We start from the raw sequence: 18,238 nt of genomic DNA on the forward strand, positions 1-18,238 counted from the left end.
GGGTAGTGGTCTGTCTGTCTCCTCACCTTGCAGTGAGCTAGTTTGATCTGACAGTAGAGGAAGATGTATCACCCAGCAAAGGCTATAGTGAGGAACCACATACTAGATGGCAGCACTGCACATGTGGTAGCATAATTGCATCTCCTACTTGATCAATCAAGGCAAGCCTTGGATTTGAACCTAAGGGATGGACACATCTTATCTGGAAGGATTTCTGTGGTCACAAATTCAGATTTAGCCCGGTTCTTAAATGAACACTTGCTCTTGAGAGTACATCTCTGCTTCCTAGGACACCAAGATGATTTATTTACCATCAGCATTGCCACTGACAAGTCAGAGGTTTTCTGCGGTGAAGGATGAAATAGTTGAGCAGTATGGCTATAGAATATAGCTGTTAAAAAAGAACCAGACATGATTGTTCTAGGACATGGAAAAAGCTTCAGTGCTTTTGCTGTTCAGTCAAGAGAGCAGGTACTGATAGTCCTGTCTATTTTGTATAAATTCAGTTAATGAGTCTCAGGTCAGCAATTAGCGGCTCTCACATCGCCAACAAAAAGAGCGAGCAGTAACAACTGTGGATAGAGTAAGCAAAAAGGACAAGGCTTGAACTGATGGTTGAGAATGATTCTTTATTTTCCTCATGTCAGGCCAAGCTGAAAACACATTACTAAGGTGTTGAGGGCAAAACTTCCACCACACTTTGCATGTCTTTGATGCTTGCTCTCCCACTACCTCTTTCCGAGATGCAAAAATAGGATAGCTCTTCTTAAATACCAGCCTGGTAGTGCCTTTTTCATTTACAGCAATGCCCTTTGGAAAGTAGATTGTAGTTTCTACTTACTTTAAATTTCCTGTTTTATAACTAAAAAAATATTTGGAGGAGTTTCATTTGGAGACAACCCAAACATCCTACCTGAAAATACAATTAGAAATGCTTGTTGGATAGGTCAGCAACAGGAAAACTTTCTGCTGAAGGACTTGATTTTGCAGCTGTTTGCATCTCCTGATGGCTTGTCTGCATTAGAGGGAGCTGTGACAAGGGAAAGGAAAATTAAATGCCATTTGAAGACTCACTTTTCAGCTATTTCCTCTCTTCATGTGTATCATCCTGTTGGATTGCTGTATCTTTGCAGCAGTCAATAGTCAGTTTATCTTGTAGCGTAGCCGATGTCTGGCCCAGGGAGGAATTTATAGGTACTGTTATTGTAAACACATCCTAGAAGAAATGTTCAGAAAAGAACATTCACTTGGGTTTTCTATATCTTTAATTTATTATGATTACTACAGGCTTCTAGTGTCTTTTCACTGTGGGAACTACAATAACCTGTTCATTTATTTATTTAATGTAAGATGGTCACCAGAGTAAAACATGTTTAGCATGCCTAAGTCCTCACTCTGCTATTTTTTGCTGTAGCAGTGAAGCACCCCCCAGGGTGATCAAAGTTATGATGGTGACCTGGAGGTTAGAAACTCCTTATAACTTTTTAATGCCTCCTACCCATTTCTTAGTTCCCTAGCAACAATGTGTCTTTTTTTCCTAACATAAATTCTTCTTAATTATTCACACTTCTCTTCTTGTTAATTATTATTAAAGGCAGAGGTAGTAGCACCATTTATTTGGAAGACTGAGGAAGAATGTTGATTCTTTCTATAGCAAGACCGTGTTCACTTTATCAGGAATTCCAAAAAAATGCAGCTGCTTAGATGGAAATGTTCTTTACTGGGTGTCTCAGGCTATACACTAAAACAAATACTGTAGGTGCTGAACAACATAGACCAAAACACTAGGAACAACTTACTGTCAGACTCTGTCCGTGCTTGTAAGCCTGGGAGAGCTTAAGTGAGGCAGGAACCTACAGAAAACGAAGTGTGTCATTATGGAATTAAGCTGTGTATCTTAAAGCCTATGCCGAATGGGATGAATTGAAGGTTGCCCCAGCAACCTTAGTTCTTGCATTTTCGAACTTCTGAATGCTTCTCTTTGAGATGCTAATAATAGTCTGGTAATTTTTCTATTTTTCTGTAGCTGGTTATGTTACAGCAAAAAAATGCTTGAATTTTAGAGATGTGTATGAACACCAGTTGTTGTTGTGAGCATCTTGCTAGCAAATGTATGATCATTACGTTGATTCATAGTTATAGTTCGTTTTTTATTTGTATTGTGGATGCATTTGTGACCTCATCCCTGTTGTACAAACACTGTGTGATGTGGAACAAAGAAATAGCTGTTGGAGCAAAGTGGTTACATCTTAAATAATGTAATAATTTATGGATAACACTTTGATACAGTAAAAACAATGAGGAAGCAATGGCCATGATTCTTAGCTGTGGTAGCAGGACAATCACTACCTGGGTGCTGTTGAGGATTCTTCACAGATAATGTGGCAGAGAGAATTTTTAGGGAAAGGTATGAAGAAAGACAGTATGCTGGCTTTGGAAAGACTTACAGTGAGCAGGAGCTTGCAGAAGAAATAGCAAAAAGGCAAAACACAGATACAACAATAAAAAGAAATGTCAGGACTGACTATTCAACAATTGATGCAGCAATAGACTCTGTGCTATTATCTGAATTAGGAGGCGATTTAAAAGGTTTAATATTCTCGAATGACCCATGTTTGCTCCCCACCTTGCTTCTTGCAATAGTTTTAAACAGATCTAATAGTTTTGCAGAGTGTTGCCAAAATACTAGGTTCTCATCTCTTCGTGTTTGTGTCACCTTTGGGATTAGATTAACTTTCTGTCACCTCAGGCACTTTGCTAGCACAGGCTGCTGTAGCACATCCCTGCAGGAACGACACTTACATCCCAAAGGCTGCCTTCTGTTTCTCATACTGACTTCTGTAGAGTGTCGAGTCAAGTAGAGTTGCAGCCTTCACCTTCACTGGTGAGGGTCCTGAATGTCCAACAAATAGGATATTCAGCTTCTGTTATTGTTGAAGTAGGTCTCTGTGCTGTGAGGGATGGTTTGCCTAGGCAGGAGACAAGAGTTTTGACCTAAAGACCAACACCTTCCTCAACCCTGCTACCACTGCCAGACAAACCTGCATTCCCCTGCTCCAGGTATGGCTGTCCTGTCTTTGTGGAGCACATAGGGAAGAAAGCACAGGGCCTACACCGGTCAGCACATGCTGTCTCCCGTCTTGCCCCTTTTGGTAGCAGTGCCTGTGCTGTGCAGCTCTTGGCCAAGGATCTGTGTGACAGCCAAGCAGCCCCAAGGAATAATTGTTCAGGTTGGAGGGGGCGGATGGAGTTCTTTGACTTCAAAATACCAGAGGTAATAAGTGCGATTTTCTAACTGTCCTGCCAATCATGTTCTTGTTCCCTGCTGTAACTAAACTATGTTTAGTTCCCAGGGAGCCCTGACACAAGGTGCCACAGTCAGAGAGCTGGGTCAGGCAGTAACATGGGAATGAGCCAAACAGAGGAGGGTGGTAAATCCCATCGGCTGATGCAATGAGGCCCCTCTCTTGAGCACCCTCTCCCAGTCATAAACTGGATGTAGTTCTCTCTGTTACCATTTGATAAAGGGTAAAGACATGCATGGGAATCAAAGTTGAGACTTTCAGAGCCTGGTTCTGTTTTTTAAATAGTCTGCAAACTTTGTTACATTCAAAATACTGTTTACAGGCAAAGAGGAGGCACACCTGATATATATATGTGTATATATATAAAAGAATGTAATGTTAGTGTGACTGATATTTTAGTCTAAGTATTGTCATCAGTCCAGATTAATTATTACAGAAAATACGTACTACTGTGCAAAAAAAAAAAAGGCAGTTGAAATTGTTGCATGCAACTTGCCAGTTACTCCCCCTTTTCTGGTATTGTGCTCACCCTTACTCTGGTTCTCTGGCTCCCAAGGTTGATGGTTTCATTTTGCTGTCATTGGTGGTGTTGGTGTGGATGTTATGGCGAGTCGTCACCATCTGGGTTTCTTTGGGAAGGATAATGTGTCTATGTTGATGGTTTCTTCTTCACTCTAGGACTCGCTTGGAATTTCTTTTATACATTAGCTAACACACTTTCACATCTTTCTCTTTCTTCATTGGTCTTGATGTTCCATATTATACCTGATCTTACCGTATGTGATGCTTTCTAAGTGTGCTAGATGCTGTTATTTTGTTTGGTTTGTTACCCTTAAATGCAGCTTTTTCCAGTTACCCCGTCTGCAGGTCTGCATTTCTCTGACTGACCAGTGGTGAGATACTTACAGCTGTGAGGCCTCCAATGTCAAACTTGTGCCCCATCTCTTGTCATCACCTGTACTCTTCTATGCCACATCCTGGGTCTCCTCAGGCTCTCTCTATCATACGAGGCCTGTACTCTATCATTAAGTTACAGTCATGAAACCATACTGGTACTGTACAAAGACAAAGATATAAAGTAAATTAGCCATGGGCCCCTGGTTGATTAGAAAATTGCTCACACTCTACCCTGCAAACCATTTATGGTGTGGGGATCAGGGCAGGGTTTGTGCTGCTTCCTTCCAGTGCACTCCAGCTGTAGCTGTTTTTCAGTGTCACTTTGGGATTTTAATACAGTTGCAGATATTTATTCACAGGTGGCTCTTCAGATTATGTTAATTGAAATGTGTGCAACTGCCAAAACCAATTACTCTCAGATTGTCTTGTAAATGCTTTTGCTGCTGAATAAATGCTTTTATAGACTCATTTACAAAGCATAGTAGTAAGTATGCTTAGTTTCATGTTTAAGAGTTTGATTTTGATTTGGATCTGAACAAAATTCAGCTCTGAAAATGTGCTTTAAATTTTGTTGCTTAAATCACATCTAATTCACATGTAGCATGGTCCTTGTAGGACAGTATGCTCTGTTGCCCATTGCCAAGCCATCACAGTGGGGAGACAGGCCAGCTGTGTAATCCAGGGATCTGAGCAGTGGTTGTGACACTGGGGCTCCTGCGCTCTCTGCTCTGCTACCAGCTCACTGTGGGATTACAAAGGAAATGTCATAACTCTTTATTTTTCCCACCTGAGTCATAACTATTTGTATTTCAAAGTGAGGCACATTTTCTAAGCGTGGAAATGCATCGGTCTGCTCATTTTTCATCACTTTTAGTATGTATCTTCTGGAATAAAAATAATCCCTGACGCCTTGTTAGTAGCAGCAATTTTAGATAGTTTAGCTTTACAAAGGGAAACAACACTGAAAGCTGCAGCATCACATCTCTGCTACAGTTTGTTCTCCTCTGAAAAGATTTATTTTCTGCATTTTTATTGTAAAGTTTTAACAAGTAGCGGAGCTTTAGAAACCAGAATCAGGGATACTGGATCAACGTTGTTATGTCTACTTAATTGTCTGATTCATAGGAAGCAGATTGTAGAAGTGAATATTTAATTTTTATAATGAAGGGGAATCATAAGAAGTCTAGGAATCTCTGTAGAGACTTGTGTTCCTTAGTGTGTTCATAAGAGACAGGGAAAGGGGGATAAACAACAGATAATTTCATAAAGCTGGGTTTTTCAGTAAAACGAGATGAAGGTTGTAAGTGGCAGACTTAAAAAGGAAGTGGTGGTACTTGGCATTTCCATGTAGTTGTGCCATGGGAGTCCTTGCAGCGGAAGTTGTGCATGCTAAAAATGCTCATGGATTCCAGAATGACAGCATAACTTTGTGGGGAAAAAGATCCACTGATATGAAATAAAAAGGATAGCATTCCTGATTCAAGTGCCTGTGGGAAGCTGAGAGGGCACCTTGGAGAAAGCTCCACAGATATTTTCTTGTGAATACTGATGGAGAGAAATACTTAGCTCAGTGGACCTTTGATCTGAGCTGGAAGGTGCACCCCAGTGTTCTTCTAAAGAAAATCAATAAACCCATGGGAGTTTTCTCCACCACCCTTTTGTTTTCCTTCTCTCTTCTCCTCTAGTATCTCCTTCTTTCCTGTCACAAAGTCAAACACTTTTCCCAAGTAACTACTCTGCTTTTGTCATTCATGCCATTCGATGTTTTCTGGGGTACACCCTGAAACTGCTCTTGCCAAAGTTTCTAACATTTCCTTTGTTTGCTTTATCAGATCTCACTGTGTCTTTTGGGTTCTTGGTCCTCTCTGTCCCTCAGCATCTTCTCAAAGGATCCTCTTCGTTTTCTTTCCACTTTCGGTAAAATTTCCATAAAGCTATGTCACTGGTGCCAGTCTGTTATTCCTTAAACTCTGGGTAATCTCCCTTAGAAATGCCCTATAAGGCTCCCTGTAAACAACTATTTCACTGTTTTCCTTAAAGCTCGTAATAAAAAAATTGTGTGCTGTAATGTGCTTGGGAAGGTTGGCAATGGTTAAATTCCCAGCTGTTCATCACTGGTTTTTGTTTTTTTAGCACTTGTGGCTTTGTAGGTATGAATCTCAGATAGGCAATAACAAAGATAGGGCATAGTGTTTCTTCATGCTGATAAACTACCATCTTCAATTAGAATTACTGAATCACAGAATCATTTAGGTTGGAAGAGACCCTTAGGAGCATTGAGTCCAGCCCTTAACCTAACACTGCCAAGTCCACCACTGAACCATGGTCCTAAGCTCCGCATCTACACATCTTTTAAACACCGCCAGGGATGGAGAACTCAACCACCATTATGAAAGTGACAACCTTTCATGCACATTATTTATAGACAAAATACTGATATATTTGGCATTTGAAACATACCATGCAGCAAACATTAATACATACAATGAACTTTTATTCTGGTTTGGTTAAATTAGGAAACAAGGTGCTTTAAAGGTTTACATTGGATATGTTCTTGCTTCAGGGCCAAAGTGGACCTTCAGGAGGAAAGCCAGTACCACCAAAGCCTGCTAAACCTGCGTATAAAAGACGGGTAAGATCCACATTTCCATGAATCTTAAAAAATATTGTTCTCTTCTGTATGTATGAGATGCAAACTGGATTCAGTCTGAACAACAGCATGTTTTATGGAATTGGTAACATTCCAGTTGATTTATCAGTAAGAGGTTTCTCTAGATTTCCACTGAGAAGGGAGTTACACTCACAAGTCAGAATAAAAATGGCAGCTGAAACAAAAGCCCAATATAGGTAAACTGCAAAATGAAAATTTGAAACCAAAACACTTGGGATGTAAATTCCAAAACATAGGCTGACATTGACTGTGAGAAAACTGCCTGCGTGGTTTAGAAAATTCAAAAGGTAGCCCATATTCACTTAGTTAACATAGAGGTACGAGCATTAGAGAAAACTATTAACTTTTTGACTGTTAACCTCATGATAATGTTTTTACTGTTGGGCAAATAAGTGTTCACAACATCCTTATTTAATTCACCTTCCTCTCATTTAGCTCCATTGGCACAGATAGAAAAAGGATAATTTACCTGCCTGTAAACGGGCATGGTTATAAACAGTTTTTCACTTTCTTAGGACAAATCACAGTCTTGTTAAATGTCCCTCTTTTGACCCTTTAAAAATGGGAAGTTATTTACCTTTAAATGAAAACCATAAATAAAAATGTTAAACCCCCAACACTTTTAATCTGCTTCACTAGGGAAAACAGCACTGAACTAACTGGCGTCACACTCTTTATGATAAATGTCCTACAAGCAGGAGTGTTAAACCACAGACAGCTGTTCTGCCGTCACAGTCTCTTGTGTATCAGAGCACCTGACCGTCCTTACAACTTGCCTCATTTCGGCTCCCTTGAGGAAAGAAGAAAAGGCTGCAGCCTGTGACTTTCTCTGGGTACCTGGCATACGCAGAATTCTCTGTTACTTTCAGCCACTGCACGTTTTTACACAGAATTGTGCTCTTTACCTTTGTGGTGCTCTGCAGATAGCGAGGGCTTGCTGGGTCCAGTCTCTACCTGCAACCAGCCTCCACTTACACCCTGGACTCATCGGCAGCTCCATAGGGCTGTAAAGTTTAGATGACCTGAGACAACTGTATTTAAAAGAATGACTGATGTATTTTAAATCAACCCATTATGCATTTCAAACTGAGGGAGATATTTTTCCCAAAGCAGTTAAATGCTTTAATCAGAAACTTTGTGTTCTGGCGCTTTGTCTGTAATAACTATTAATTGAAATTCATCCCTACACAGGTTCCTTTTCCTGTTAACGATATCATATAGTGACATAAACCCAAACCCAACCCAAGGAGGGCAGCTCTCTGTGTTTGCCCAATGCAGTCTGCTGGCCTTTGGAAGAAAATAGTTCACATGCCTCCAGGAGCTGCTCCCCTGCAGCTTTGAACTGATTTCCAAGTGTAGCTTATAGAATAACACTTCAGAAGTAATTGCAGGTCCTTGACTTGTGCCCTTTGAGTAATCCTAAAGTGTGGGTCATTTGGGTGTTAAGTGGTCAAAAGATTCAGAAGTGCCAACTTTTAAAGGGAAATTGAAGTGGAGTTACTTGAGTTTTGTTATCAGAGTTACTCCAGTTTTGTTACAGGCCAGGAATTATCTTCAGACAGCAGCTTCTCCAGCCCACTGAGCTCTTGCTGGCAAGAGTAGCCATTCAAAAGTCTTCAGATTTGGGCGTGCCATTTGAGGTTATCTGTTCTGCTCAAAGCACAGATGGATTGGGAGATGCTGTTTTTACCTCCTTGCTCTATGCCTGGAGAAGTACTGCTTTGGGAGGGAGCAAAACAATCACAGTCTGGGTTCGCTAATGGACTTGCCGTTCCTGTACTAGGATGAAGATGTCTCCACTGAAGCGGTAGAAGTTGTAGATGAAGCAGGAAATATTTTAGTCAAGCCCCCAGATCAACTAGAGCTGACTGAAGCTGTGAGTAAAACAGTGCCTGTAGTTGTCATGGAATGTGTAAAAAACTCCATAACCTGAAGCCTACCTCTTGCCTGTTCTGATTCTGGAGTAAGACTCCAGTACTTACTAATGTACAGTATCTGCAGTACAAACTGAAATGGCTTCCAGCAGGAAAATGGGGAGAATATGCTTTGAAACACAGTTCTGAGCTTAAGGAAGTGTAATTGCATGGAGTTGAATGGTGCTGGAGAGGACACCAAAGTCAACCCTGAGCTTCTCAGGTGCCTGTGTGTGATACACAGGACAGAGAGGTGTCCTGCAGTTTTATGGCCATTTCTTCTGGGCTTGGGTTCAGTAGTACTGTAGTTGGTCACTCTTCCAGCTGCAGTTGTCTCTTTTCTCATTGCCACATAAAGCTTTAGCATTACTCCCTGTTCTCCAAGTAGCTCTCAAAGGGAAGATGTACATACTTCCCCTCACTCAGGTAGTGAAAACAGTTGACACCAGTGCTGGTTTTTGTTCTCAGTGGACGATCCTGGAAGCACTGCTACTGAGCTTATTGTGTACTCATGTTTTGGACAGTATATGCTTCAAGACACAGATTGTCTTTCTTGTCCCATAGAATGCAGCTAGCATTTTTCAAGTGCTACCATAGCTTAGACAAGAATTAACATATTAGCCAAAGAATTCAAGTAAGACCATTGAAATACTATGGTTGGAAGTGAGATGACTGTTCCACCCTGAGCTAGCTTGGCTCCATGGGTTGTTGTTGTGGAGGCATCAGCGGCACACAAAGTATCTGGAGCAAACTGAATAGAACTGAGTATAAATTTTTGTATGCTGTACATCGCAATAACAGTGGAGTTTTATTATGATACTATTTTGTTTCCATTCCAAAGGAATTGAAAGAGGAAATCACACGTGTCCTGACAGCTAATAATCCCCAGGCTCCCCAGAATATCATCAGATACAGCTTTAAAGTAAGTGTGGCATGACCTGTAGAACCAGGATGGGATTTTTTGCAATTAACTGGCATAGTGTTTTCCTTTTATTTATAACCAGGTAAGTTTCCTTTTAATGTGACTTCATCTTAACCAGATAAATTTCCTTTTAATGTGACTTCATCTTTTTACATATTTACTGCCAATGGTTCCTTAAGGGTTTTTGCAGAGAGTACAAGTCTAAAATCGTTGTCATATTTATTCAGAAGTAGGATATAACAATTACTCATCAAGATCTTGCAGTGAACATATAATTAGTGCTGCTAGTTTCAGGAAGTAACTTCTTCTATTCTGTGGTGGTTAGAGGACAAAAGGCAATCCTTACTCAGTCTGTAAGATAGTTATGCCTCAGTATCCTCACATCAAGATTGTTGTTTGAATTATAAGAGAGCTCAGAAATGTGCTTTGTGAAATCACTGACAGGAGCTCTGTTCGTGATGTGTAGGAGTGAGCAGGGGAGGGTGCATCAAAGACTGCTAGGGAACATCCAAGAGTCACACCTTCACATTTCTGAGTGCAGAGCATACGCTGCCTTTCCCTGGAGCAGCATTCTCCTCCTTGCACATACAGGTAGTAACACAGGCTGCTGCAGGGGGAGAGTGGGATGATGGCTTTGCCTCCCACTCCTCCCTTGGAAGGGTTACACCCCCTGAAAGAAAGGACATGAGGACAGCTTCTCTGGCTCTGGCATTGGATTGTCCCCAACCTTAGATAGGGAACGGACAACCAGGTGAAAAATTCCTGAGCCTGCCTCATCTCTGTGCTACTGCAACTAGTTTGACCAACCATTACATGAGATCACCAGAGAAAGGAAGTCAGTCTTGTGGAAGCAAATAAGGTCACTTTCTCTTCTCTTTGGAGTTGTTGTTTTCCCTGTTTATGGGACAGAAACAGGCGATGAGTGATCCGTATCTTCAAATCCTCCACAGTGACTGAAATGGGCTTGATGCTGTACTGTGATTGGTACAGAAAGCAGTCATATTTTTAAGGAGAAACCATTGAAGCCTCTGTGGTCTGCAGTGGCTTCTGATTGCCTTGAAGTGCAGCTCAAAATCTTAATGCACGGTTTGAGCCTAGGTGCATGCCTGCACTGTATTGTGGTCCACAAGCAAGTGCCAATCAAGCTAGCATCAAATATCTGAATTACTAAAGTGCTTATAACCTGGACACATTTCTAGGAGCCTATACTGTCTCCAGATCAGAGCTGCTCTCTGCATATGGTGCTGCTCTTCTGTAGGTACTGCAACTCATTCAGACATCTCAGCACAAGAAGATGTGAGAATCCCTTAGGGAGTGCTGTGTAGCAGAGGTACACTAGAACTGTATTTAAACTCACTTGCTGTGGTGGTTGTGGAGAACTAGGAGTTTCATGTTCTTGTTTCTTTTATTTGTATTTCTAATTTGTGGCTCTCAGTATCCTGATATATAAATACCTGCTGGAAGAAATTCAGTGTAAATATGCCAATAACTACCATATATTTATCACTATGGATCGTCTTAGCTTTAGCAGTTTTGGCTACACAGTATTTCTGGTTTAAAATATTTTTTTTCACACTGATTTTGTTGGGTTTTTTTCCTCTTTGTAGGATGGACTGTACAAGCCAATAAGCCATGTGGATCAAATGGCCATTCACTTCTCTTTGAATGGAAATCTGATACCCAAAGATTCAGATGAAGGCAGACGGCAGAGTCTCAAACTAACTACTGCAGCAGGTAGGTATATTATCTGAAACTAAGATAATTTTCAGGTAGGCACTGGTACCACTTTTTCAACATGAGGGAATGATCACACTTCATCAACGTAGAGCTGAACAGCTCCTATTTTGAAACAAAACCAGAAAAAAAAATCAGCCAGATGTTTGCCACAGTGTAGAAAATGGTGCATGCTTTTTGAGCCATGTGAACACTAACACTGAAATTTTCAGAGCTATTTGGAAAAGGTTCTTCACCCAGAGGGTGGTGGACACTGGAACAGGCTCTTCTGTAGGTACAGCAGGGAGGTGTCACAGCCCCAAGCCTGACAGTGTTCAAGAAGAGACTGGACAGCACCCTCAGACACATGGTGTGAACTGTGGGGCTGTCATATGCAGGGACAGGAGTTGGACCCGATGAGCCTTGTGGGTCCCTTCCAAATCAGGACATTCTGTGATTCTATGATTCTGTGAGAACTAGTGTGGCCAGCAGGCCCAGGGCAGTGATCGTTCCTCTGTACTGGGCACTGGTGAGGCCACACCTCAAATCCTGCATTCAGTGTTGGACCTCTCACTACAAGAAAGACATTGAGGTGCTGGAGAGAGTTCAGAGAAGGGCAACAAAGCTGTTGAGGGATCTGGAGCACAAGTGTGATGAGGAGCAGCTGAGGGAACTGGGGCTGTTCATCCTGGAGAAAAGGAGGCTGAGGGGAGACCTTATCACTGTCTGCAACTACCTGAAAGGAGGTTGTAGCATGGAGGGGGTTGGGCTGTTTTCCCAGGTAGCAAGTGATAGGATGAGAGGAAATGGCCTCAAATCATGCCAGGGGAAGTTTAGATTGGATATTAGGAAACATTTCTTCGCAGAAGAGGTTATCACACATTGGAACAGGTTGCCCAGGGAAGTGGTTGAGTCACCATCCCTGGAGGTGTTTAAAAGACACGTAGATGAGGCTCTTAGGGACACGGTTTAGCAGTGGACTTGGCAGCATTAGGTTAATGACTGGACTCGATGATCTTAAAGGCCTTTTCCAACCAAAATGATTCTATGATTCAATGATTCTCTGATTCATGGGTTGTACATAATTGCAGCCATTTTTGAAGGGCAGAAAGTTCCAGAGCTGAAGGGATACCCAGAAACAAAGCTACTCAGTTCAGAAGTGGATTTCAGAAGTTGTATTTGAGTTGAAATTAGATTTTTCATTCCAGCCCAGCTAGAGCTACTGCAGTTTCATTCTAGTAATAACATTGTCTCCTTTTGTGGCTTTGAGGAAACAATAACTCTCCAATTTGGGGATTGGTTACTGTGTTGTCTAATGAGATGGCATTAGAAAAAGGATGCCTCTGTATATTAATGCTTTAGAAGACAGAAGGGTCTGCAGAATATGGGATAATATGTCCTATTATCCTGGACTTATTCACTTATCCTTTGTATCATCAGAAAAGGCTCCTGTTGAGACTTCTGCTACTGCACCTGAAGAAGCAGCGATTAAAGATGAAGAAAGAACAGAAGATACTCAGGTAATTCTCCATAGTCAGCTGAAAGCTGTCCATTTTCTTTTTAATATTAGATTTGAAATTACTTTCTTATAAAATGGGCTTATTGAGAAGCTTCTGTGATTGATTCTTTTATACCTGAGATGTCCCTGCTGTAGGTGAGACCCTGCACATTCTACTGAACAGCTGGGGTCCTCCTGCTGTTTTTTGGGCTGGCGAAGCTGTGTAGGGAGATGACAGGTCCCTACACACCAGGTCTGTCTTTATCAAGATAGAGTGTAATTTGCTGAGATCTGGAGTCTTCCTGGACAGCATGTCCATCCCTGAAAGAGAAGTTGGTGAAAAACAAAATTTGGATGGATAAAAGCAACAGACGTAACTGCCTGAAATGAGGAGCAGCCAGATTTAAAGGCAATTGGCTGATCAGGAAAGGAATATGCCATGAGAAGTTCTTATCCACACAGTGTCAGGCCTTGGGATCAAGTTGAAACTAGTTTCACATAAAGCCCACTGTCTAACAAAGAAATAAAAACACTGGGTAGAGGGACTCTGGCACAGTCTTCTGGTCTGGTAGTCGTCCTATTTTGTCTCACTCATGTTGGGCTTTGTTTTAAAGTAACTTCAATTCTTGTTTTTCTGTATTCCTGTATAGATAATGATCCAGAATCTCCTTGCTCTGTTTGCTAGAACTCTCCTTATTCCCATCTTTAATATTGAACCTTCAATTACAATCTCCTTCACTGGGCAGCAGAAACAGACCAGTCTAAGAAGTGCTTCTGGAGAAGGAAAAGGTGTGTGTTTCTTTCAGGGTGGAGTCACTGCTTAATTTTCTTGCAGGCTGCAGGAGAGGGAGAGGCAGAGGAGTCAGGAACAGCAGAAGCAGCTGAGGCAGCAGATGCTGAAGAGCCTCCTCCCCCAGCAGTGAAGGAGCGAAAGCTTGCAAACCAGTTCAACTTCATTGATAGACCTTCGTGGACACCCAGATACCCTGTGCGGGTATGCTGCCATTTCCTTTGGTGATGTGGAGGTTCTTGTCTTTGGGAGGGCATGTGGATCATCTATGTTTGTGTTATTTCTTGCTATCTCTGTAGATACTATTGGGAGAAAACAAAAACAAAAACCTGTGTTTTACTGTGGTAAAGCACTTGGTGTCATGAAAATGCCGACAGAAAAATTCTTGCCTCATGGACTCTTGGACAGCCTATAAGAAGTTTTGGTGCTACTGTAAATCATTAAACGTCTAGTTGGATATAACATTTTTAATGTCTATTTTCTCATCCAAAAAAGTATAGAGCAATGGTTAGGGTTGTAGCTGGGAGCTTGGACTCCATGAGTTCAATTTCCTTTTGGCAGAGAGTTTCTTTATGGTCTTGTACTTCAATTCTTACCTATGGAGCAGGGTTATACGTGCACCTGTGTCAAAAGGATAAAGGTATTGATGCTTGTGTTAAGCACAGGCCTTCAGTAATTCCCAATGAGGGTGTCTTCACAGGGCCTCCTGACTGAGCAGTACCGGTGATGCTGGCCCCCAGTTGAGTGCTCAGAAAAGAGCTTTCTGAATTGGAGGTACAAGTTTCAGAAAGAAAATTGTCTTGTTTTCCTTGCTGCCCTGGAATCTAGAGTATACACAGCTTCCCCAGAGAGCCTGCCTGCCTTCTTGAAGCTATTGCACCTAAAATGCAATGCCTTTACGTCTGATGAGCTCGGAGAGATTTAAGAATATTTCCTAAAAGGAAATCTCTGCCCACTAGTAAGGATGGAGGATCTCAGCGGAATTTATCCAAGAGTGGGATGCTCACTGCAGTCTGAGCTAAGATTCTGCATCTTTCAAAAATCCCTGCGGAGGCCATGGAATTTGTTATTTCTCTGTTGCTAGATCTGCATATTTTCTTCCCATTGATTTTACTGAGAGTGGCTTGTGTGCTTCTGTGTGATTCTGCCCTTGGACAGAATTATAGACCTTAAATAGCTGTGAAGTGCTGCTGTGTACTGCACAATCTGTGCAGCTTCCACCTCTGAGATTGCTTCATTTCAGAGGTTAGTGAAATGCTACAGGCAGCTTCTTAAAAATGTCCTGACACAACAGTTTTTTCAAAGAAAATTCCATGAAATGAAATGAAAGTTTCACACAAATATATTCATTTATTTCAGAATGTTGATGTGCGGGTAATAAAAACATTTCAGTAACATCAAATGAATTGTTTATAGGTTATCATTCTGTTCAACTCTTTTGTTTTGACTGCTGTACCCATGTAGGTTTTTAATATATAAGTAAAAACTTTTCAAATTTGGTAGAATGTCGTAACTGATACCATAACCAGTAGCAAAATGTTTCAAATGATAGAGGTGAAACAAACAATTTCAAGTCCTTCAAAATGAAATACTGAAATTAAATATTTTAAGTATGCTGGGAAAAAAAATCAGAAGGTCTTGTGAACCTTCTTTTTGTCCGGAAGAAAATCTATTTGTAGTTGCATGATCACCAATAATATTTGTGCAGTGTTCTGGGAGTCGTTTGAATGTTGAATTAATCTTAGATCAATATTATTCTAACTACTGGCTATGAGAAGGCTGTTTTCACAGCTGGACTATGTCACTGCAGAGAGTTTCAATGCAAAGATTACATGTTTTTATGCTTTTTATTTATTCAGGATAGAGCATGTCAGTCGGAACCTACACCTTGTAAAACTTTATCAGACGATATTAACCAGGTATATTCTTTTTATTTTCCAAGTTATTTTTAGAGTAAATTCAGGAAAATGAAATGAGAGAAAGGAAAAAACCCAAATCCCTATGTTTGCATTCCTTGCAGTGGAATGAACTCCCATACTGTGGCTTTGATCTCTGGTTTAAATCTGAGAGCAAACTAGGGTGGCCCTTTTTTCTGCCTTACTGGATTAACTTGCTAATGGTTTATGTTTCTAAGGTCAAATGTCTTTATCTGCTTTTAATTGATCTGTCACTTGACAGTTGTATATGAAAGCAGTTTTCTAAAGCCTGAAGCTGAACCCAGTGAGAAGTACAGCACAAGGAATGTGGAAGGCCTGCTTTAAACCTGTTTGCAATAGACTAAGATCTGTTTTATCTAGTGGGAATGTGCCTGTTTATTCATTATGAAATTTTCCACAACTCTTATACAGTATTTTCTCCATCTCTTAAAAATGTAAAAGGAAAATATTCTGCATGACACTTCGCACTTGAAATATGTTATAGCTTTCATTGGAAAGGCAATCTAGCCAAATCTGCGGATTAATCCTCAGATATTTACAAAATGTATTTGTGTTTGATGCAAGTATTGCTTCAAACCAGTGTACCAAGCTGGTATTAAAAAAAAAGTGTTATTACCAGTGTACCACAGGAACATCCAGAAGAAAGAGTAAGGTAATGGCAGCAACTTTGGAAATGCTGTTATAGGAAACTGATAGGAAACAGAGTGAAGGTATTTCTGTCAAGATGAAAACTGTAACCCAGTCTGTTCCTGAACTTGAAATCAGTAACTGGCCTGTGATCTTCCTTCCCTTCCTTCAGCTGGACTTCCCTCTCATTTTTTTCTGACAATGAGACAACTGGAATTAGAGAGAACAGAGCTATTTAAAATAATCAGGTTGTTGCTAACATTTTGCATTAAGTGTTTGAAAACTGGGAAGAATGGTTTTTCCCTTGTTTTCTTTTGTTCTGTTGAAAATTTGAGTGGTTATAAAATAATATTTTAACATAATTTTTTTCCTCACCTTTTTTTCCTTCTTGTTCTTCCTTATGCTCATAATTTCCTCTTCCAAAGCTTTGTGTTCTGCTCCTTCTCTTACTCTTCTCATCACATCTTCTTTGTCCATTCCCTGATGTTTGGAACATCTTCCCACCTCATTTCTGCCTGCAAATTTACAGCACAATGCAGGGTTTTTTTACTAAAGGTTTCTGCCACCTTTCTTTATTCCAATATTCTATATTTTGTGTTTGAATCACACTCCTTCTCCTAAGATGATATGTCAGAATTAGATTTCCTTTTGTTTTGTTTTGAAAGTAGTGTACCTGCTTCAGATATGACACTAGTACTCCAATACTAGTGAATTAGTAGAAAAATTGCTTCTTTTGGTTCTACTCAAGTAGGATGTTCCTGGCATGTGGCATAGCAGAAGATGTAAAACTGATCTCAGTTTCCATTTGATCATATGCTGCAGAGCTGGAGTCCAAGATTTAAATTGTGTTATGCAGCTACAATTTAATTTTCCAACAGCACACAAGAAATGTCACAAAGCAGATGTTTAATGCATGCTGCCTATTAAACACTGGTAAATTGGCCAAACAGAAAGTCCTACAAAAACATACAGTCAAAGCACCAAGAAGAGTGTTGGGGAAAGATATTGTTATGAATGTAATGTGTTCTTAAAAAGTAAGACATGCACCATCGAGCTTTACAAATCCTGGGCTTCAATCCTTAGCTTTTTGTGCAAGAAGCCAGCTGTCTTCAGTGAATTCCAGTGGCAATGTTACTGTTGTGAGGACTATCACATTTTTGTGATGGTATAGATGGCTGTTTTCTGGAGTGTAACAAGGTCCTAATAAATCCTGCCTCTGTCTGTCTCTTAGTGGGTGATCCATGATGCCTATGTAGAGGAGCTTCGGAAAAGGGAAGAGTCAAAAGAGAAAGAAAAGCCAAAAGCCCAGGTAGCAAAGAAAGAAGAGAAGAAGACAAAGAAGAAGGGAAGGAAGTTAATCTCCCTAGACTCACAGGTATGTTTCATAACACTGGAAGAAGCCTGCTCGGAGTGGGATGCAACCGTAAGGCAAGTCAGGTGAAATTTAGCAAGTCATGCTGGCCGTGTACCTAGTTGTTTCTGTTGGCAAGTAGCAACCCTAAGAAATGCCAGAATTAATTTGCGCTAGGAACTGTATTTCCAAAACAGGATTTCCATTTTGCTGTATTTTATGGGAATACAAAACAGTGTGAAGCCATAATCTTGTCTTCAAACCTGATTTCCAGGTGAGATTTATGGCTTTCTTTTCTGCGTATTATCATGTTTGTGTCTCATTTTTAATTATCATGTGAGGGATAAAACAATGAAAGAAATAGAAACACTGTGTGACTTTTTGAAGAATTCTAAGTGATGCAGTGGTTTTAGATACAATCTTCCAATTCAGAAAGGTAAAGAAATTTAGGATTCTTTCAAAATGTTACTAAAGCACTGTAGTGAAATACATTTCACTATTTTTTATTTTGTTAATGATAATGTTATAAAATTATAATTTGTATATTTTCTAGCTATATGCATATAGATGGTATTTAATATATAATTTATAAAGAAGTTAATTAATTGAAATTA

The 18,238-nt window shown here is 40.4% G+C and overlaps 1 protein-coding gene across 1 annotated transcript in view; it reads left to right on the top strand.

The window, feature by feature from the left end:
• Positions 1-18,238, top strand: part of DNAI1 (dynein axonemal intermediate chain 1) — a 152,393-nt gene that overhangs the window by 5,032 nt on the left and 129,123 nt on the right. The window contains exons 2-9 of the mRNA XM_065047044.1: positions 6,766-6,834; positions 8,657-8,749; positions 9,628-9,708; positions 11,316-11,442; positions 12,862-12,941; positions 13,755-13,913; positions 15,569-15,628; positions 17,505-17,648. Coding sequence (XP_064903116.1) covers positions 6,766-6,834; positions 8,657-8,749; positions 9,628-9,708; positions 11,316-11,442; positions 12,862-12,941; positions 13,755-13,913; positions 15,569-15,628; positions 17,505-17,648 — 813 coding nt within the window. The remainder of the gene's footprint in view (positions 1-6,765; positions 6,835-8,656; positions 8,750-9,627; positions 9,709-11,315; positions 11,443-12,861; positions 12,942-13,754; positions 13,914-15,568; positions 15,629-17,504; positions 17,649-18,238) is intronic.

The sequence above is a fragment of the Columba livia genome, chromosome Z (assembly GCF_036013475.1).
Source record: "Columba livia isolate bColLiv1 breed racing homer chromosome Z, bColLiv1.pat.W.v2, whole genome shotgun sequence".
Taxonomy (NCBI): domain Eukaryota; kingdom Metazoa; phylum Chordata; class Aves; order Columbiformes; family Columbidae; genus Columba; species Columba livia.